The following is a 22,831-nucleotide window of genomic DNA, read 5'->3' on the forward strand; positions in this document are numbered from 1 at the left end:
GGCGGCGGCGGCAGCAACAATAAAGTTACTCCTTCTTTCTTTGCATGAACATTTGGGCGGCGTTATTCAAATCTTCCTACATCGTGACGTAACAAATGATAGATAGATAGATAGATTATATATAATTCCTGTCATTCCAATTCAACTTAAATTCACACTCTTGAAGTGAAGGGAAGACAGTTCTTTAATTCTGAATTTATCTCTTAAATAGGTAGTTGAGAACAGCAGGAGATGGCCAGTTTAAAACATAGAGATGCTGATCTGGTCTCACTGCTCTGCTCAATGCTCTCAGGCACTGTGATTATCAAGTGCTTAACAGTCAGTACATACAAGACACCTGCCAGAGGCAGAGAGAGAGACAGACAGACAGAGAGACAGAGATGTGACATGTTTTTGTCTGCATTCTTCCTGTGGAAGCATCTGGAAAACTGTCCCCAGGAAACCCACATGTCGTTCACAGCCATATGCTCATACTGTATCTTCACAATAAAGGTATCTCTGTGTGTGTATGTGTACATCTGCTGGCATTGTGGGATTTGCATTTATCATCGTAGCAGGCAGAAACGTACCACATTCATGAGAAAACTCCAAAATGAATCTTTCATATTTAGCCCTGAGCGCAGTATGAGTAACTCAGCTCTCTCTGGTTTTGCTGTTTAACAGCCCATTCATGCTTTGCGTTCTCTCTCTCTTATGACATTACTGAATCAATAGCTTCAGAAGTAGTTCCTGTAGTGCTTTTGTTTCAAACCAAGGCCCGTTACGGGAAGCCAGTCTGCCATCGAATAAAGAGTCTGCGCTTTAAAGCAGCTCTCTCATCTCAATGCTAAAAAACGATCTGAGGAGAACTGCAGGTGGAGAAGAGCTCTATCTGGAATCAATCTTTCATCTTTTTGTGTGCAAACACAGTGGCAATACTTAAAAAAATACAGGCACACCTATATTCATACAGCTTCATGCTGGTGAAAACTGATTTCTGATTTGGCTCATCATTCACAATGTTTCATAAACGTGTTAAGATAATTTTAATTAGTAATTAATAAGAAATAAATCTGAATATCTCTAAGTCATCAGTTTCAAAGACCACAGTGAGAGTTTAGAAAGAGATATTCAATTATTCTCATCAAATACTTCCAAGACAAATGATCTCAGCTGCTGTTCGCTATTATTTTATAGCTCAGTAATTGTCATTTGAATATATTTTCTTATCTTTTTAGGAGCAATGTAGCTCACATTTGGATGAAACACCAACAAAGGAAGATGCTTTGAAAAATATTTTTGGTCCATTCAATAAAGGTCAGTGCGATCCAATGTTGATTTGGAGCCCACTGACTTTAAACAAAATGGACAAAAATATTTGAAACCGTATTTCATCTCCCACAAAAAAAACAATCATATGGGTTTAGAAAGACAAGTTAATCATGATAGAATTTGCATTGTTTTTTTTTAAATCTCTTTAAATCCCGCGAGCTTTAAAAAAGCAACCTCTGAACACTAAAATTTTGAGAATAACACAGTTTTATCAACTACAAAAATCACTTTGTGACAGTTCAAACTGACAGATTCCATGATCCAAATGGTTAACCAGTAATCAATAAGCAATCTCAGTGTGACTTGTGTCGTCTATTGTGTTTAGATGAGACATTAACACTAACTGTCACTTACATCTCAATATTTGCTGCTATTCTGCAGCGTCATTATAGCCCAACCATGCATAAAGGTTAGAGACCAAAAGGGGACATCATTTCCAGGTCGTGACCTTTGGCAATATCAATAGAGCCATGTTTGATTTAGTCCTCTTTAGTGGGATTTGCGCTTCTGTCTTAATGCTCTTAAAGTGGATTACAAATGAAGACACTTGATGCTAATTGCTCGTTGAAAATCCACCCTGTTACAAGTCCATTTGTCCTCCAAATCTAGAACAAAAAATTGCGCATATTTTGATAAAACTGGCTTTTGGCATAGAAAGTGGCTGATTTAAACATAAAAAAATGTCTGACCAACATGAAAAGTGATTTTAAAATGGGTTTAGGTGCTATTAGTTCGCAATAGAATTAGATTGATGTGGAAAAACACTGACAAAATTAGCAGCGTAGACCATGTGTAGACTTTCAAAAGAAATCATTTCTACAGAAGCAACTTGGTAAACAAAGCATAGGCCTAATATTCAGCGGATGTCTAGTTAACTTGCTACTAAGAGCTTCAAACAGAGTATCTTTCAACGATTTCATGCCACTGACCGTAAACTAGGTATCTCTCCAGCACTGCATAAATGAATAAAGTCAAACAAGTAGCACAGGAGTGCTGTCAGACATCCAACACATCTCAAATCTAAGTTGAAGTCTCTGCTTTTTTCTTCCTCGCCATCAAATGAGCTGTAAGTCTCGTAACTTCAGCACTGAATGAAAAAACAGAAGACACAGAGTCAGTCCCATTCGGTCCTGAAGGCTTCGCTGATGGATGGAGCTGCGGAGGCTAATAGAAACATATCGACAGGAAAATGTTGTGCTTATCTCACTCCTGCTGTAAGACCGCAACAGACAGTCCCAAAAGCAGATGGGAGACACTTTAGGGAGTGAAGGAGGGGGGAGAGAGAGGGAAGAGATAGGTGGAGGGATGTGGAGATACAAATGAACAGTTTTATAGCTTTATTGCTGCTAATTCGCAGGGCATCAGGACTCCTGGGAGAAAGGCAGAAGGCCAGGTTTCAGATGTAATACTGATCAATGACACACTCTGAAAATTATTAACTTTCACACAGCGGGTGTGTGCGAAATGTACTGATCATAGTGTTTTATACTGCAGCCGTCTCCAATACGGCATGTGCAGAACAAATGTCTCTGAAGAACACTGAAATTGCTATTATTCAGAAATCTCTTTATTGTGACAAGCTCTTTCTTTATTGTGCTCTTTCATTTATTACTTTGTATTTAATTAGTCCTCAAACTCCCAACACTGGCTGTTTAAAATGGGCTTTTTTTTTGTGGTACAGAAGGTCTGCTGAAAAGAAAAGTCACTTCAGGGGCGGAGCTTACAAAACTTTTAAAGTAAATTTGCAATAATGCGCACAAGAGAATCAGGAATGTGTGTTACAATAAATATACATTTTTTCTTTCATGTTGACTTTAACTGAAAAGATGTGCTGCAAACTATAGATTAAATTCTAGACACTATCCATCTATATTATTATTTAAAAAAATCATTGTGTCCATATTGTTATTAATAATTTGCAAATAGATTTTAGATATTGCACTCTCAATGGACACTCAAAATTCTTTATAACATCAGCATAGTTGTGGAACAGTTTGCACAAAAATGAAAATTTGCTGAAAATGTACTCAACCTCAGACCATCCAAGATTTAGATGAGTTTGTTTATTTATAGAAATTTAACATTACATCCCTTGCTCACCAGTGGATGCTCTGCAGTGAATGGGTGCCGTCAGAATGAGAGTCCAAACAGCTGATAAAAACATTACAATAATCTAAAAGTAATCCACAACACTCCAGTCCATCAGTTAACATCGTGTGAAGCCAAAAGCTGCGTGTTTGTAAGAAACAAATCAATCAAACCATATGAGTCCTCTATCGATTATATTGCTTTCTCCAATGAAAATTTTTTTTCGTCTGAATCAGGAGAGAAATATGCACAGACCAAGCACCGTTAACAAGCCAAAACAGTTCTAAACAAATATGTGGGTGGATTTTGATGTGAAAGACAACAGGAGATGGACTTTTTCACTAAAGGAAGCGTTATTATGGATTTTGGACTGGCATTTTGGCCAGAAGCAACAATTTAAAGTTAAAATGATGAATTTGTTTATTACAAACATGAAACTTTTGGCTTCAGAAGATGTTAACTGATAGACTGGAGTGGTGTGGATTACTATGATATTTTTATCAGCTGTCTGAACTCTCATTCTGACGGCACCCATTCACTGCAGTGGATTTTTTTATCATAATATAAGAATTATACATAAAAAAATGAATTATATATTGAATTTGTCTAAATGTATGTCATTTTGGATTTATTGTGTTACAAAATTTTGATGCTAGAATTAGATGTTGGAGGATAGAATTCTCAAAAATGATGCTAATTTAAACCAAAATACAAAAACCTACATAATAGACTGAATCTCTGCATAATAGTCCATTAAAGTGTGTTAATTAAAGTGTATGTGTGTGTGTTTGGGATAACGTGTGTAAAGTAGTATTACTCATCCATGACATCAACCAACTGATCATGATGTAGGACTCAATTTCAGAGGGGAAACCTGTGATGTAGGAGTCAGCAGGTTATCAGTCGGAGGCCTGCACCTTGTCTTTATTGAGGTGGAGGTGTTGCTGCCCACCAGAGGATGAAGATGAGGAGGAGGAGGGGTGTCGTGAAGCGGCCAGGCCTCGACTGCTCCCAATACACAATCAATGAAGGGTTTAACTCAAAGGTGGAAATTCACCGTGCAGTAAATAGTGTTTTTCTACAACCTGCAGGTCCCAAAAGAGCCATCATAAGGCATGTGGAAAGCATGACTTGGAAACAGATGTATGCCATGAATAAAAACATCTGTGTTGCCAAACATACTAAAATGTGATTCGATAATAATCTCATGACTATTTCAACATGTGTTGCTAATGCACATGAGCTGTTTCCATCTTCACTGCTGGTGTTTGAAGCCGGTAAGACATTAAAGTCTCGTGTAATTTTGGACTCCTAATGGAATAGGCTTTTAATGTTGACTTAGTAAGTGACCCTTATTATGAGAAGGACTTTGGAGTGGACTATATGACGAGGTCTGAGGTCTCTTAAGGGAAAGCGAGAGGTATTGCGGCGTTATTGCGGTGCTCTGATAGCAGGTGCTCTGCACTGACTTGGCCTTTATTGACCCATTACTCAGTGGCCCTATCACTGGACAGTAACGGCCCGGTCAATGAATGGGGAAATGGTGACCATTCACTGCCAAAACTATGGTTTTATTTGCCCACACCGCTCAGCTCTGAAATATCGCTTGATAAGCGTTTCGTGTTATATTACCCATCAATACAGTTCAACCCGTTTTTTGCTACTTTTATCGTTGGTTACAGTATCGGAAAATTATTTATATAATACAAAAAGCAAACAAAATTGACCTTAAAAATCAAGCACTGATATTTATTTTAGCCGAAGCCTAAATAAGATGTAGTGTGCATGTTATTGTTGACAAAATAGACAGTTTTGGTTTGAATTTCATTGTTTTCATGATCTTGACAGACAGTTATTTACAACTACATGTCATCGCTCACAATTTATCACCAGTTCGTGGGATTGATTACTCATCCCCGCAAGGGGGAAGAGAGGGAGGACGGTTCCGAGACAAAGCCCGGTGAGTAAGTTTCAAAAGAGGAAAACTGGACCCTGGCGGGCTGCGATATCAGAGTTTTGTGTTGAAATAATTAGCCTGCTTAACGTGCCATCTGGGCCCTCCTCCGCTGGCAGGCAGCGGGTACCAGATGCCACCTGGCTAATTTTGCCACAGTGGCAACACCGGAGCTGACAAACTCCTACATTGCCTCTCTGCTGGGTCTTAAACACTGCAATGAAGGGCTGAAAAACTCTTGAGATGGCACATTATGTACCGACCACTTCATTATCTGAGAGCTTAGCGTCTTTAAGAGATCCAGAACACACTAAACTGCACTACAGGACGTAGATTGCCCTGTCAACAATGCCATTATCTTTAAAGGACATAAAAACTTCAACTCATTCAATCCCGACTGTAAATTCCGAATAATTTGTCAGGGAATTCTCATCCCACATGAATCTTAAAACTAAAGACTCCCAGACTCAGAGAAAGCACTTGTCTTGTAGACTGCTAAAGAGATAAAGTTTTGCGCGTCCCCTACTTTTCTCCTAATCACCCAAACAAATCCATCACCTCCCAAATTTCTACGGTTATCAATGAAAAGCAGGTGCCCTGTAATGCGACCAGCTCTTTTAGCACTGACAGTGACAATGGGCAGAAATATTTGTTCGACTGGAAGAGGCCTGCTTGGTAACTTGATAAGGGTCTGAATTTACTTGATGAGGTAAAAAGTTCCTGAGCTCAGCAGCATGTCCCCTGAGGGCGGCTGAGAAACCGTATCTGCCCTGTAGGAGCTTCCCCTTTGGTAAGCACTTCTTATCACGAGGCCATCACGGCTGGCCGATAGCGCTGGGTAATATCCAGTAACAGCAGTCTTATGTGAGATCCAATACACGGATCAATCCTCTGGCCAGAGAGCTCTCATTATCCTCCAGAGGCTTTCTTATCCACCGAGACCGAGGTTGGGCGCAAAACACACGTTTTCTAAAACCGAATAACATAAACCTTCTTATCTGGAAGAATAATGAGAGCTTGGTATGTTTTTATTTGTTTAGGTCACAGTAAAGACATCAGGATTCATGCATGTTTAATGCAGGACCTCAAAATGGTTGAGAAATCACAATGCCTCAAGTTCTTCACCAACTTTACGCCGTTCCCCGATGGGCGGCTTTACAATGCAGTGCTGCAGTAAATGTGTGTGTGTGTTGGAGCCTGATGATGGGAAGACACAAGAGATGGAGAGAAAGAAAAAAAGAGGCAAGAAAACAGGGATATGAGAAAGGTAGACAGGAAGGGAGAAAGACAGAGACGTCGGGAGAGATGGGACTCTGAAACCCCAGCTCCATTCCTTTGGGGATGCCCGTATACTGGTGCACATTTCCCCATGTGACCAAAGAAACTAAAAAAAAAACCTAGTAATTGTCATTCTCATACTCGTTTCCACAGAAGCGACGCATTCTGATTCAATCTAAACAAGCAGGTAAAAAACAAATACTCAGTGAAGGCACAATAATAATGCAAAGATAAATGACTGGAGCGATGATATTTTTTTTTAAATATCATTATTTTAATGAGGATTCAATGCTCCATCGGACCACTGAAACATATAGAACTATAGTAGATATTTTAATAATTAATCTATTTTTACAAAGTGATTTATACAGAAGTCTGCATTAAAAAAATTACTTTGCCTTTACTCATAAAGCATGGCAATTTCATGTAGCAGAGCAATAACAACAACAACAACAACAATAATAATAATTATATATATATATATATATATATATATATATACATATACATGACATTTAGGACATTTAGTTCTTAATCATGTTCATAATTAATTCAAGAACATTGATAATTTCATTACATTCTTTTTGTCTTATCAATAAATGATGTGCCTGCACTTTTGGTCTTGTGTACGGGAGAGGGAGAGAGAGAGAGAGAGAGAGAGGGAGAGATGCTGAGAGTAATACAGGCAAGAGGAGATGAATACGATACAAACAGTAAAGTGGTAATTATAATCTTTGACCAGGCCACCGGCAGCACAATATGAAGTCAAGTGGGCACTAATAATTAATAAGCCCTTATGCTGAGAGTGTGTTTGATTACAAGAAGCATGTTTTGCATGTCTATGTGCATGCTGTACTGTCGCAATCAAAAACGACTTTAAAAAGTTGTGTCTAATGTTTAGTGCTGTGATTGACCATTTTTTATTATTCATAATCTTTAATTACTTTTTTGCCTAGTTCATTTTAAACCATCCAGCGGCATAACAAATACATTTCTTAAATGTACAAAAGGTGTAAATATTCCAGCAGACTCTTAAATTAAAAAAGAAACAACAACAACTGCATAATCATAAGAATATTTTTTATATAAAAAAGAAATATACAACCTAAAAATATGCTAAAATATAAAAAATAAATTATAAAAAAATAATCAAATAAAATAATAATTCTAAAAAATAAATTAATCATTGAAAAAATATATTAACTAAATCAATAAATAAAATATACAAAACAAATACATAATAAAGACAATAAATAAATAATAAAATAATTAGTAAAATGCTGTTTAAATCGTTTCAGTTGGAATACAGCATGTTATATTTCTCAACATTATATTTGCATAATCTCAAAAATCTGTTTTCACAGGCTGTATGATAGTTAGTGCTGTCCAATCATTTTCTTTTATTTTTCATAATTTTAATCTCTCTTTTGCCAAGTTCATTTGAAACCATCCTGCAGTATAACAAATTATTTTTTAAAGTACAAAAAAATGTAAATATTCCAACAGATTCTAAATAAAAAAATACACAGTTATAACAATAAGTAGTATTAAAAAATGTATATAATTTTAAAATATATTCAATACAAATATTAAATCATACAATAATTAGAAAATAATTAGTAAAAAGCTATTTCAATAGTTTCAGATGGAATACAGCATGTCATAAGTATTTCATCTGAACATTCCATTTGTATCTCAAACCGTTTTTCACAGGCTGAATTCAACAGATCAGATCCTAGACTCATAAAGCTGTCACCATGAATCAAATATTGCAAATATATATAAAAAGAAGTGATATAAAAAAAAAGAGATGATAAGAAAGAGCTTTCAGTCTCTGCAAAAGTTAATGAGGTTCTATGCATTTTTAATGGATCATTGTGACAAATTCCACATCCAACCACCGCTGTCTTAAACATGAGAATATGTTGTGCATTTGTATCCATTTAAATCTATATGCTGCAAATGAATGAAATAACTCAGGTTAAACCAGTGATTATGATGTTATTGTTTTGTTTACATTTTCAAAGCGAGCTTGGGGCAGAAAGCGTGAGTACAGTCATTTGATGGATGTGACTGACCCTGTTTATTGGGCAGTGAATGATCAGCCTCTGTGGGCGGGTTAATCTGATAACAAGCATGGCAGAAATATCTCGTAAGGAACTAAACGTAATCATTCAGAGGCTGGTCAGCGCTCAGACTGGTGACTATGATTGATACACGGACACACCATCCATCCCTCGACAGGAACAAAACGGGCGACGTTTGCTGCACAGATTACGCTGATCTCAGCACCGTAACACAACGACATTAGACAAGAGCTCCTGCGATGGAAAAGAAACAGGCCGTAATGCAGGTGGACGTCAAATATTTGAGATGAAAATGTCTTATTTACATGTGTCTTGTAAGATACAGCTGCGATGGCAAGCCCTAATAAAACGGCAAAAAGTACAAAATATATCGAGGTCAAGTTTTTTGCATTTTATTCAGCACACATTTCATGTGATCTGTGCATGCCACTCTCATCTCTGCCACCGTGATGTTCACGTTTACCCTTCCCAGAACAGATTGCCACAATGCATGTAATGATGGCCCTGCCCAGCTGTGCTTCAGAGGGCCAGTGGATGATAGTATTTCCATAATAATCCACCCTCGGCTCCCAGGGGCCCTTTGAGAGAGGGATAGATGGAGGAAGAGTGGTGTAGGAAGGGTGGGGGCGGCACGAGCGAGTCGTGTGGCTGAAGCAGCCTGTAGGCAATGCAATAAAATCACAGTACGCTGCTCCTCTCTGCACCGCGACGCATGGCCCACCGCTAAAACTGCACCCGCGGAGGAGAATAAATTTGAGGCTGGAGAGAGAAAGAGAGAGGAAGGGGGTGGCGGCACAGCTAGAGAACAGACTTTGATACTAATAATTGGGGTGGCATCCCATGCTCTCCATTAGAGGAGTGTTTATATGCATGTATTCATTTTGTGTCTGGTTTTCGGCAGACTACAGTCATATTAGGGGTCGTTCACACAGGATATGTATTCTTGTGTTTAGCATGTGTTGGTATATGTACGCATGCACCAAACAGACATCTGGTTGAGCCTTTCTGTTTTTAAAAAAATAGCTCCAGTTTTGACATGCAACCCAGCGGTTGTCGTTTTGTAAAAAATGTCCAATCAGATGAATCTGAGGGCGGGACAAGCATTTTAAGTGTAGAGCTCTACGTTTAACAGTTTTGAAGTCTGTAATTTCTTCAATACTGGTGTGATCAAACACAAAATTTCTTTTCCATTCCTGTGTTTTAAGCTGGAGTCGAGAGCTTTAACATTACAGAAGTAATCTTTATGCAAGAACATATCTGGTATGAACATTTCCAAAGATGTTTTTTCTCTTCTTTGCAAGCTTTTAGCACAGTTTCTGACACATAATGGATAATTCCCGATTAATTCCAGTTGCTGTGAGTTTCAATTCATGATGCAAAATTGAATGTTAAGAGGCTGCCCCGACTTTTTGTTTCCAAAACTCTATCCCTGTCTGTGACTGGTTGAACAAACAGATGGTCCCGCCCCCTGATCAGGATGTACAAGTAACAGAGCAATGGGTCTCAGTCACTAACCGTATTTGTGCCTACAATAATTTTCATGAACAAATAACTTTTGTTCTAAAATTGATTCAAAAGTCACGAAAAAAATGTAGGAACAATTAAAACCAAACAACCTTTGCAATCAATCAATCAATCAATCAATCAATCAATCAATCAATCAATCAATCAATCAAGCAAGCAAGCAATCAATCAATCAATCAATCAATCAATCAATCAATCAATCAATCAATCAATCAATCAATCAATCAATCAATCAATCAATCAATCAATCAATCAATCAATCAATCAATCAATCAATCAATCAATCAATCAATCAATCAATCAATCAATCAATCAATCAATCAATCAATCAATCAATCAATCAATCAAGCAAGCAAGCAATCAATCAAGCAAGCAATCAAAAAAAACAGTCTGGGCAACTGTGTTAACATAATATTTTATTTAATTTTGAATGTATTTAATCAGATGCCATGAGCAATGATTAAATTCAGCAATAAATTTAGTTCTAAAATTCATTTGAAATTTACAAAAAATAATAAATAATTAAATAAAAGTAGGAACAACTGAACCCACATATGCAAAAATAAATCAATAAAATCAATCACATACTCTGGGTGGCCTTATAAACATTTTAAGATGACTTTTTTATATAGATATTTCATTTTAAATGTATTTTATCATATTGTGAGAAGTTCTCCTGTGCATACAAATATGAATAATCCACGCACTTATTAGTGAATGAGACCCAACAGGCGAATCTGCCTGTTGTTCCCGTGTTTTACGCTGGAATAAAATGTTTAACATAAAAAATAAAAAAAATTACATAAGTATTTTTATGCAAGAGCATATCCAGTGTGGACATTTCTAAAGATGTTTTCACTCTTCCTTTGCAATCTTTTAGCACAGTTTCTGACACATAATGGATAATTCCAGATGCCGTGAGCTTCAAACCATGATGCAAAACGTAAAGAACCGGATGCTGCTCCGACTTTTAAAGGGCAGGGTTGCGAAAGGGCAATGAACGGCGTCTGAGCTGTGGAGGGGGCGTCAGCCGCGGCTTGACTGTGGAGAGAGAGCCGAGGCTTAGGAAAGAGCCCCGCAGACAGCAGGGGCCCCTCATCTCCATGACACACTCTCTGGCACCACATCGATCGCGGTCAGGGGCCACGCTAATCAATACATGGAGCCTGCAGGAGTGCGGGGGAAAATGTCTTAATGTCCTCAAGATGTGCACGACTGCAGGTTACACTCATTCTGGTTTGCCTGCGACGCAAAAGCCATTGGCATGACGTTGGTGTGTATGTATGTGTGGGATCAGGTGGGCGATAGAATGAGAAAGAGGGAGGACGGGCTAATTAATGTAAGCATTTGCCAGTGATTAAGCTTTAAACAGAAAGGTCATCTGAGCAGCGGAGCAAGGCCTGTCCAAGTGCTTGCTCTTAGGGCAGTCTAAACCTTTCCAGCTTAAATGGTAAAGATGCCATTCCACAATGGGGGAGCATGGGACACATGTAGGCCTGACACTCGGGTCATTGGCTCGCCACCCTCCATTACCCGGCCAAGGCAAATGTGCCGATCTGTGTCATTTAAGGGATGAAAAATAAGGCCTCCGACGAGATCAATAGATCCTGCGGTCCTCAACCGGCTGTGATTAATTGACTGTCACCAATTAATGGGGGAAAGATTACAAACCATTGTCTGAAGCATATGTGGGCAAAATACAATCTTTAGAGTACTGGAACGGTTCCAGTAATATGGTTTGAACTAGATTTTTAAATTTTCACATGGAATTGGAACTTAATATTTTTTAAACAAATTTATGAAGTAAACTGCCAGTGGTTTTCAAACATACAGTTATGCATCAAATCAATTATCATGACCATAACCATCATGCATGCTGTATAACTAATTGTAGCTGGTTTAATAAATAATTAAAACATTAGGATATTAATTATATTAATTATAATTATAACGAAATATACACTTCCATTCAAAAGTTTAGTGTCAGTAACATTTTTTTAAAGAAATTAATATGCATTCAAGGATGCATTCAATTGATCAAAAGTGACATTTATAATGTAATAAAATATTTAAATTTCAAATAAATGCTGTTGTTTTTAACGTTCTATTTATTAAAATATCCTAAAAAAATGTTTTCAACACTGAAAATAATAAGACATTTTTTTTATTTTTTTTTTTTGAGCAGCAAATCAACATATTAGAATGATTTCTGAAGGATCATGTGACACTGAAGACTGGAGTAATGATGCAAAAAAATGGCTTTACATCACTGGAATAAATTACATTTTAAAATATATTTAATTAGAAAACCGTTATTTTAAATTGTAATAATATTTCATAATATTACAGTTTTTACTGTATTTTGAATCAAATAAATGCAGCCTTGGTGAGCATAAAAAAACTTTCAAAAACAATTTTGCAACATCAGTGTGTAATATAATAAACGAGCCATCAACAATGCAAATCAGCCCATACCTCTCTCTTAACAACAGAAAAGATGACCTTCTAATCTCCGAATGGGCCTTTTTCTAGACTCATGTGATGAGGTGTTTCACTGCGCTGGATGAATCATTTCACTGGAGATTTGGTGATGAAATGGACGTCTCTTGTTGACACAGCTCTTGTTCCACTTACGAACGATGAAGTGAGTAGCAAGCGATTTTTGTGTGTATTTCTGAGATGCTGATCTCACTGACAGGAGACAAAAGGGGAGGGAGGGGGTCTGTAAAAATAAGAAAACAAGGCAAATTTATGTTATTATGTAAGAGCATGCTCAGCAGTTTGGTCTTTGCACACAAATGTGTGCAAACTCTCTCTCCAGGAATGTTTCCAGATGCAGATGTCTAATTCTGAGTTTCAGACCAGCTGGCGTACAGTTAGACTACTCATAGTCTAGACAAAGTGAAGTCGCCATGTGCTGTGTTGACATGAAAGACCTGCAACAAATGACAGTAATGTAGTCGCAGCACCAATAGTCCGCTTGATGCAATCAATGTACAACATTGTTTTGCATCAGTTCGATGCTAATGAAGTTATCTCACAAGCGCTCAGCCACTGGGTCTGTCATTATGGGATAATAAAGCCATCATCTGGCAATGACCAATGAATTATGAGATTGAATAAAAATGAAGTAAAACCTCTAACAGTTTACACTGTTGTGATGATACTCTTAAAACAAAGACACAAGACACATCAGAAGAATCAAGAAGCATTCCAAGTAGTAAAAAAAATGTAGTTCGTTTTTAATTGCTATTAAGCCATTTGATCACCCAAATCATAATCATAATTATTTATAATTATTAATAAATAATTTGATCATTATTTTTAATCGGACAGACATCCCATCATGAAAACACCCAGTGGTAATGGCCTTCAGGACACATTTACAGAATGATCACAATCTGATCACTCAGACTCAAAAAAAAAAAAAAAATATATATATATAGTGCTTTATACAATACAGATTGTTTCAAAAGCAGCTTTACAGGGATAAACAGGAGAAAGGGAATAAATAAACGCATGCATTGTAATGTTATGTTAAAAACATTTAATAATTAACATTTAATAATATAAATAATTGTAATTAAAGGCATTTGATTATTTGTTCGCAATGATGGTTTTTTGATATTTCTGATATTTAGATAGTTTCTATTGATCCTGTGCGATTTAAGATTAACAGTCATGACATTGCAATTTACCTGTTGGTTTGCTCTGATCTACATCTCAAAGGTCCGTCACCGAACCATGTGTTCTGCTCCAACTGCATCAAAGTTTGGCTGGAGAAGAGCAGTCAGTGTCCCACCTGTAGAGTGGCCATCACCCCAGAAAACCCCTGCAGAGAAATCATTGGTAATGTCAACCGACCTCACCATCATGTATTGTTAGCTTTATGTGGGATGAGTGTGATTAAATATCTCTCTTTGTCTCTCTTCGTGTATTTGTGTGTGTATATGCTCACAGGAGCCACAACTGACTGTGAATCCAGTGAGAGTCATTCTGTGAAGAGACGCCTCCGAAAGACTCGAGGGGAGCTGCTTTTACGAGAATATGAGGTACTTCTAGTCAAACACCCAATGAAATGGTTTGATGAACACAATTTTCTTCCCTGTGTTGACATTTCCTGTATAATGTAGAGTGGAATACCCATTTTACCATGTTTGAATCCATACCACGAAATTCTGCAGACTTCCCTCCAAAATCAGTGCAAAATATGTGAAAAAAATCTGGGCCATTCCATCTGGGCCTCCTCATAACTGACAGACTTGAACTACTAAGCCACTCAACTCCAAATTTGACTTAACACATGTTTTAACACAATGTGCATGTAGGAAATTGTCCTAGCTATGCAATGACAGCCAGGAAGATTCATTCACTGAGTCTTACAGGATGAAATCAAAACCCTCTTGAAAGAGAACGAGGACTTGAAAAGCAAAAACCTGAGCCTTGAGATGCAACTTAAGACGGCTGTGGAACCGAGCACGGTCTTGGTTCCTCAGAGTGAAACCAGCAGTGTCGACCTGAGCGCTCTGGAGGAATCGGCCAATAAGCTCAGAGCTGCCAATGACCTCTACAGGAAGGTCAAACAGGACCTGGAAAGGTTAAAATAAGTATGAATGTGATTGCTTTTTTGAATACAATTAAAAAATTGGTCAAAAAAGCACAAAACAAAGAAATATAACCTCATAATTTAGCCATTTTAAGATAATATGCATTGACTGTGCTCATTTGGTCATTTAACTGAAGGTGTAGAGTTTCATCTTTTTTTTTAATTGACTGTCTCTTGTCAGTGAATAATGCACATTTTTGTGTTTTCAAATATTTTGTAGTACATTCTGAGAAAATATATGAAATGAAGTGTTTATTGTTTATTTAATGTGAGAAATTTTATGTCTCATTTGCCATTATTAAACTATTTTATGTATATCTGTGGCTTTAATAATGGATAAATAGACGCACATACTTAAAAAAATATATATTATGAATAATATATAATATAATATTATATATATATATACATACTACCGGTCAAAAGTTTGGGATCAGTAAGACTTGCGTTTGAACTTTTTATTCATCAAAGAATCCTGAAATAAAAGTATCACAGATTCCAAAAAAATATTAGGCAGCACAACAGTTTCCAGCACTGATAATAAATCAGCATATTAGAATGATTTCTGAAGGATCATGTGAGACTGAAGACTGGAGTAATGATGCTGAAAATTCAGCTTTGATCACAGGAATAAATTAGATTTTAATGTATATTAAAATAGAAAAACATTATTTTACATGATAATAATATTTCACAATATTAAATTGTTTCCTGTATTTTTGATCAAATAAATGCAGCCTTGATGAGCAGAAGAAACACCTGTAAAAAAGGAGAAATATATATTCCCAGCTATTCTCTAGACTTTCACTGACTACTGGAAATATGGGAAATGGAGTTATTTGTGTTCTGTGCTTAAAAATAAAAAAAGTATTTCTAAAAGCAGCATGCTTCTTTCCCTCAGGCTAACAAAACTCTGCGTTCCCAAAATTTTGACCTAATCCAGGAAAACATGCACTTGAAAGCCGAAGTGGACAGCAGATCTCCTCAAAAGTACACACTGTGTTCATAATGTAATGTTGGTGAGGTGTACTGTGAATTGAATTTTGAGTTAGATTGAAATATTACAACAACGAATAGATTATTCATATTTATTTAGTTTATATTTATGTATATTTACACAATATTAGTAACTCAGATGTTCAAAATTGATCTTATTTATGTTTGTCAGTGTTTTACATTGAGGTTTGGCAGGTATACCGTCATAGCTCTTGAGGCTAAAATTCATCAGTATGAGCGGGACGTGGCACAGCTGAAAAGAGCTCTGGAGCGCAGCGATAAATACATCGAAGAGCTTGAAGCCCAGAACCAGAGGGACGGCCCTAAGTCTGAAGAAAGTGTTTGTTCAAACGCTGCCTCTGGAGGGACTCAAAACAGAGGGATTGAAAGAATCGCCCTGATGCGAAGGAGCCTGAGTGAAATGGAGGAAACTTCTGTTTGTACAGACCTGGACCGAAAGTGTTCAGAGCTTCCCAACAACCACGGGCGCCTCCTGACAACATCTGAGGTGTGCCAAAGGGTAGGTTTTCTAGGAGGGACCTTGACTCCACAGAACGATGGACTCAAAGATGTTATGGTTCCTTCTACACCCTCCTCAGCTCTCAGATCTCTGAGCTTGAAGAGTCCTGCAGTTTGTAGTGACAGAAAGTTAGGTCTCAGACCTCTCACTTACCTGAGAAGACCCAGTTTTGATGATTGCCAGGGTCCAACCAGCTCATCCTCAGTCAACCAAAGTTTGGAAGTTCATCATTTGGATGAAAATAGAGAGGAGTTCAAGCGGTCCAAGGACCCTTTGGGTAACAGTGAAGCTTTTATGGATGCGGCGTACTTGGACAAGATCTCTGAGCTGGACTCTATGATGGCTGAAGGTGAGAGCTCCAGCAGTCAGGTCTCTCACCTTCCTCTGGCATCATCATCTTCATCACGATCTCCAGACTTTGATGCCACCCAAATACCAGAACTGGATTTCTGTAGCAACCTCTTGGCTGATCCTGGAACAGCAAGAGAGCACCAAACCACATCTTTGACTCAGGAGACCACCCATTGTGATGCTGTTTCGGCTTCAGAGGAGAATGCTTCAGCTGTTGAGTTCAATGACAGAGCTGGAGTTATGGTGGAAAATCCTACACAGCCCACCAAGCACAAGTGTCCCCCAGGATTGTCCATCTCCAATCCATCGAAACTCTCAAAACTAAAGTAGAAGCAGAAGCATCTCAAGGATTTTCCAGCATGGTCTCCACTTTTATCTGATTCAGTGGGTTTACTTCTCAGTGACTTTTTAGGAGATTTAACAGCCTTTCTTTTCCCTCAGGGCTTTTTATTAAGAATTTGCCTCACTGTTCATTATTATGACAGCAGTGTGTGCTGGATGATGTTACTATATGTTATAAAAACCATTTCAGTATCCTGAGGGGAGAAGGTGTTAACATTACGCTTTTGTCTTGAAATGAAACATATTTTTTTGCTATGGAATTTCAATGCTTTTGTGGTTGTACATAATTGTGGCATTCTGAATAATTCTGTATTTGAACTGTGGAAAGAATAAATTATATTTGTGCATTTGGTTGAACATATTAAGCCATTTTCTATTTTTCAAATATTTCCGTAAATGTGTTTGTACCTGGATGTTGACTAAATAAAACAAACATGTTGTTTGTCTACAATTTATGGTTTCATTTTTCACATTTGCAAGTAGTTTCATGGTTTATTGTTATGACAAACACTGCAATTGTCATAATTTTAATAATAGTGCATGCAAAAACACGTCTTTCTGTGTTTAATGGTGAATTATTCCTGTGTCATCACCAGAATACTAAACAAATCTATTTAATATCCACCTCCTTCACAGTCTTTTAGAGAATTAATTAATGCTAGTGAATTAACACTTCATTAGCTCCAAATAGAAGCGTTAGGCGATTAAAAATTCATGCCTGATTAGAGTTTAGTGAAATATACATGATAGTTAAAGTTGCGTAATCAATCAAGACAATGCCACCGTGCCTTGAGTTAACATGAGCGAAATGTAAATATTCAAATACAAATTACGCTTCTGAAACAGATATAAATACGCACAAATTATATTTTGATGTCTAGAAATGTAATATTTACGTGATTTGTTATGTGCATAGCCTATGAAATGTATAAAACGATTTGAGTTAAGCTATATATTTATGCAATATTTTCATTCGTTTTCTTTCCATTTATTTTATTTTATATAAACATAAAATATAAATATCCAGGCTTGCAAATTCTTCTGAAACTGAAATAAACAAATACGAAATGAATAACATTTACAATTTATTGATGCTTTGTTATCTATGCAAACGATTAAAATTGATGAAATGATTTCCCTGTTTAATATATTTTCATGTATCGATTTTAATTAATTTTAATTATCCATATCATAAGAACAAATATGCTTATTGTAAACATTGTAATGTTTACAAATTATTATTTAAAGTAATTATATAAAAAAAAAACAATTGTACCAATTATCTTAAACAATTAGTTTAAGTAAACAAAAAGTGTCTGATTGTCTTGGACATTTTTTTATGTAATGTGCTTTAAAACATTTATTTACAAAATTCTACAAGTCAGATATTTAAACAGCGCTCATTTGCATATCGAATGTTAGCGGTTACACTGTCACTGTTTAACGCCACAACATTCTAAGTTGGTGGCTGCAGCGCGCAGGCGCGCAGAATCCACAGGTATGGAAGGAAGCCCCCCTCTCCCTCGTTAGGCCGATTTACAGTTCGAGGAGGACACGAGACGCGTAGAGGCGCGATGAGATGAGAGGAGGAGAAGAGAGTCAATCGCGCTCGTCTCGCGAGAATAGGCGAGGCTGTCGGACGAGATGTGAGGGACTCAGGTGTAAGAGCGCTCCTCATCCACACACAGCACAGCCAAACAGAGACACACACACACACACACACACACACTGCGGGCATCTCCTCTGTTCCATCAGAAGCCGAGCACTACCGCATCCGCCTGACTGCTGCGAGACGCCGGAAGAGGAGGCGGGAGGAGCTGGACTCTCGCTTTGTTTTTTGTCCTCTTTTCGTGCACTTTATCTGAGCGCAAACATGATGTCCATGAACAGCAAACAGCACCATTTCGCCATGCATCCCAGCTTACCTGAGCACAAGTACACAACTCTGCACTCGAGCTCGGAGGCGATCAGGAGAGCCTGCCTGCAGACTCCACAGGTAAACGAGCTCCAAAACTTCTGCTTTTCTCCTCCCGCGTTCTCCTGCGCGCGCGAGGAGGAGCGCTGGAGGCGCAGATACTGCCTTAATGTTTTTTTCATGTATTCTACAGCAATCATCTGCACGCCTGTGATCTTTTCTGAAGGCATGCTCACTGAAGGCTCAGGCTTCACCCTTTTTTGTATAAATTTGTATGACTGGAAGCCTCTTAAAAGGAATCTTCTCTGTGTTATGTGTTGACACTATTCCCCAGCTGACATCTCCCCTTTCTCTTTCTCCCCGTCTCTCCGACTCCAGCTACAAAGCAACATCTTCGCCAGTCTGGATGAGACGCTCCTGGCCCGCGCCGAAGCTCTGGCGGCCGTGGACATCGCGGTGTCCCAGGGTAAGAGTCACCCGTTCAAGCCCGACGCCACGTACCACACGATGAACACCGTGCCATGCTCGTCTGGCTCCACCGTGCCACTCGCCCACCACCACCACCACCATCACCACCACCACCACCAGAACCTGGAGCCGCCCGACCTCATGGAGCACATCAGCTCGCCATCGCTCGCGCTGATGCCCAGCGCGCACGAGGGGGCCGGCGGAGGCGGCGGGGGCTTGATCTCCACGTCGGCCCACCCGCACTCCCACATGCACGGGCTCACCCACCTGTCCCACCAGGCTGCTATGAACATGAACTCGCCGCTCACTCACCACGGCCTCTTACCGGGCCACCACGGCGGTGCGCACCAGGGCGCGCCGGGACTCGCCAACAACGGACTGCTTTCCATTAACGACTCGGACACAGACCCGAGGGAGCTGGAGGCGTTCGCGGAGCGCTTCAAACAGCGGCGGATCAAACTCGGGGTGACTCAGGCGGACGTGGGGGGCGCGCTGGCCAACCTGAAGATCCCAGGCGTGGGCTGCCTGAGCCAAAGTACCATTTGTCGCTTCGAGTCTCTAACTCTGTCTCACAACAACATGATCGCGCTCAAACCCATCCTCCAGGCGTGGCTGGAGGAGGCCGAGGGCGCCCAGCGCGAGAAAATGAACAAACCCGACATTTTCAACGGCAGCGAGAAGAAGCGCAAGCGGACCTCCATAGCGGCCCCGGAGAAACGATCTCTGGAGGCGTATTTCGCAGTCCAGCCCCGGCCGTCGTCGGAGAAAATCGCGGCTATAGCTGAGAAATTGGACCTCAAAAAGAACGTGGTGCGAGTATGGTTTTGCAACCAAAGACAAAAACAGAAGAGGTTGAAATTTTCCGCGGCGCACTGATGGACTACTTCTAGAAAAAAAAAAAGAAACTGACTTTTGGGGACCAAGGAACATCGCTTTGGCTCGAACGCGTGTGCTCATGATTAGTACCGTTTTATTTTCACAACTCATGTTTCTTTTCACTGTACTGGTGAATGTGAAGTATGCAAATAACAGGTAATCCAGATGAACTGCTTTTCTGCGGTTCAACTCTACTTAGATACACCCAGCTTTATGTTTTGTCCCCCTCCCCGCGATGAATGACGAAAAACAGCCATTGATGGATTACCTCATAGTTGAACTCTATCCTATTTATTTATTTATGTTCGGCATATTTGTGTATTTATTCATTCGTACAGGGAACTGCTATATTTTTGATTATTAAATGTGTTCAAAGCAGATCCCTTTTTCACAGTCTTGCTGATGAACTAATGTGATCATTCAGTGTTTCAAAGTTCTGCTCTGATGAATACACAACGCAGTGGGAAAAGAAAACGAAGGAAATTATACAGAGTCCCTTTTAAATAATAAAGGTGGCAACCACCGCTCGTATTTGTTGAAATTGCACTGAAATCTATTGTTATTTAGATTGGTTAGATATATTCAAATGCTTTTGTATATATATAAATATACGTACAAATGACACTTGCTCACCGTGCAAAACTCAATTCCCGATTTTTTATTTTCTATTTATTTTTATTATGATGATTATTTCGGCAAATCAGAATTCTTCCTCTGCGGATATTAGTTAACTCGCATGATAAAGATGATTATACTTACATTCTAAAGGAAAATTGTCCTAAAATATTATTTTGTTTGTTTGTATACTTTGGTTTGCAGTGCAAACATTCTATGCATTGAAAGAAAAAAAAAAACCAAGCACTACATAGAGTATCTACTGGTAGACCTTTGTGGATGGTGTAAGTCACTGTTTAATGCCTGTTTTCACATAAAGACACAACGTTGTTTGTCGTGTTAATTGTTCCTGAAAAGGTTGTAATGATTTTTATTTTGTGCACAAGTATGTTTACAAACAGTGGCCACGTGCGCATCACGAGACGTCTCACTCTGTCATACCTGTGCACCTGTCCAACAGTCTGCTGTCTTACCGTCTTATCACCCAAACTTTTTTCCATTCTGTAAGCCAAATCCAGCTGCCGGGACACAAGTCTCGGCAATCTTCTAAATAAAAGATGGAAAATCAAAGTCGAGGCTGTCATTGAGGTGTATTTGATGAGAATCTTATTCTACAGCACAAACAGACACATTTTTCGTTCTCAGACGAAATGTAGTATTTACATTTACACATCGAGAAATGTAAAATGTATTCATTTTTATGACGATTCATAATTGTATCAGCACATACCCACCGCTAGCAATAACTTTTTTTTTAAACAGTGCACTGCACAATTAAATTCAAAATACATACAATTTTCGTAAAACACTATTAGGAAAAAACGGCGAAACGATGGACCCAGAAATTTTATGCCATAATTAAAACGTAATACATGCAATGGCGCAAAAAAAACAAACAAACAAACAAAAAAAACAAACAATATTAGCCCAAACCTCGTGTGTTTTGAAAGAGAAAATCGATCCAGAAACATTTCGCCTCTTTCTTTTTCTTTTTCTTTTTCTTTCTTTCTTTCTTTCTTTCTTTCAATCTCTTACATTGGTATGATTGGCTTCCTTATCAGCGCACATCTTTGATATGCAGTCATTACTTCGGAAACATGAATTATTTATACATTTTATTTCTCTTCATTTCCATGATCTGGAATTCTCAGTCTAGACTGTGCATTCCTTTAGACCAGCAAAAAACTTTTTTTTATATTTTTTTTTAAATAACGAAATTCAAGTTTTTAACTGTTAACAAGAAAATGTCTTCAATTTAACAGAATAAATTGCAGACAAAATAGTAAATAAGAGACAAGACGGTCAATAATAATAATAATATTAATAATAATAATAACAATAATAAACAGTGATGAAAACAAAATAATATTAGTGATACTTTTTAATAAATGCCGCACCATTTCGGCAATGATTCTACTTGAGCATTAATTTTAAATACCCTTACTACGGTTTATTAAATAATTCATGCTCTGTGGTTTGGAAAATTAATAAACGGAATACAACAAGACACTAATTAAAAAGCTCGCTAATTGTTATCGGCGCCCTAATGGGATGTTAGCGTGTCAAACAAATGACATTTTTTGGCCATGCATGTGTCTGCTAAATGAGGTAACATGAGTATTACATTAGATCTCCATCTAATAGCAGACGAAAACTCTGCGTATTATTTCCTCAAAACTGAAGCGAAGGCTGTGGAAAAGAGGACGGGTTTTTACTCGGCCGAACTGACAATAAACATTTAATGAAGCCTGAGACCAGGCCGTCTCCAAACAGTGTCTTTTATTCACCCTCACAATGACTAAAGAAAGGCATCTAATTTCAAAAGTTTGTTTATTCATAAAAAATGGCACTGCAGATCTTTCTCACTGTAATATTGAAGAACAATTCAAGGGGGAAGGGG

The 22,831-nt window shown here is 38.2% G+C and overlaps 1 protein-coding gene and 1 pseudogene across 1 annotated transcript; both read left to right on the top strand.

Annotated features, from left to right (window-relative positions):
* Positions 1 to 13,154: 13,154 nt before the first annotated feature.
* LOC107672649 (RING finger protein 219-like) lies at positions 13,155 to 17,045 on the top strand (annotated as a pseudogene).
* A 1,573-nt stretch (positions 17,046 to 18,618) lies between these two features.
* Positions 18,619 to 20,872, top strand: LOC107672640 (POU domain, class 4, transcription factor 1-like). Its single transcript, XM_016465927.1, has 2 exons — positions 18,619 to 19,053; positions 19,351 to 20,872. The coding sequence occupies exons 1-2, from the start codon at positions 18,637 to 18,639 to the stop codon at positions 20,314 to 20,316; spliced, it is 1,383 nt and encodes a 460-aa protein (XP_016321413.1). The 5' UTR covers positions 18,619 to 18,636; the 3' UTR covers positions 20,317 to 20,872.
* Positions 20,873 to 22,831: the final 1,959 nt, after the last annotated feature.

The sequence above is a fragment of the Sinocyclocheilus anshuiensis genome, unplaced genomic scaffold, assembly GCF_001515605.1.
Source record: "Sinocyclocheilus anshuiensis isolate Anshui unplaced genomic scaffold, SAMN03320099.WGS_v1.1 scaffold1346, whole genome shotgun sequence".
Lineage (NCBI taxonomy): Eukaryota > Metazoa > Chordata > Actinopteri > Cypriniformes > Cyprinidae > Sinocyclocheilus > Sinocyclocheilus anshuiensis.

What these genes read in the sequence shown, in the direction of transcription:
- LOC107672640 (XM_016465927.1), top strand. Translation starts at nt 18,637, where the DNA reads ATGAGAGGAGGAGAAGAGAGTCAATCGCGCTCGTCTCGCGAGAATAGG. An exon ending in CCTGCCTGCAGACTCCACAG is followed by an intron (nt 19,054 to 19,350) that starts GTAAACGAGCTC and finishes CTCCGACTCCAG; the next exon opens with CTACAAAGCAACATCTTCGC.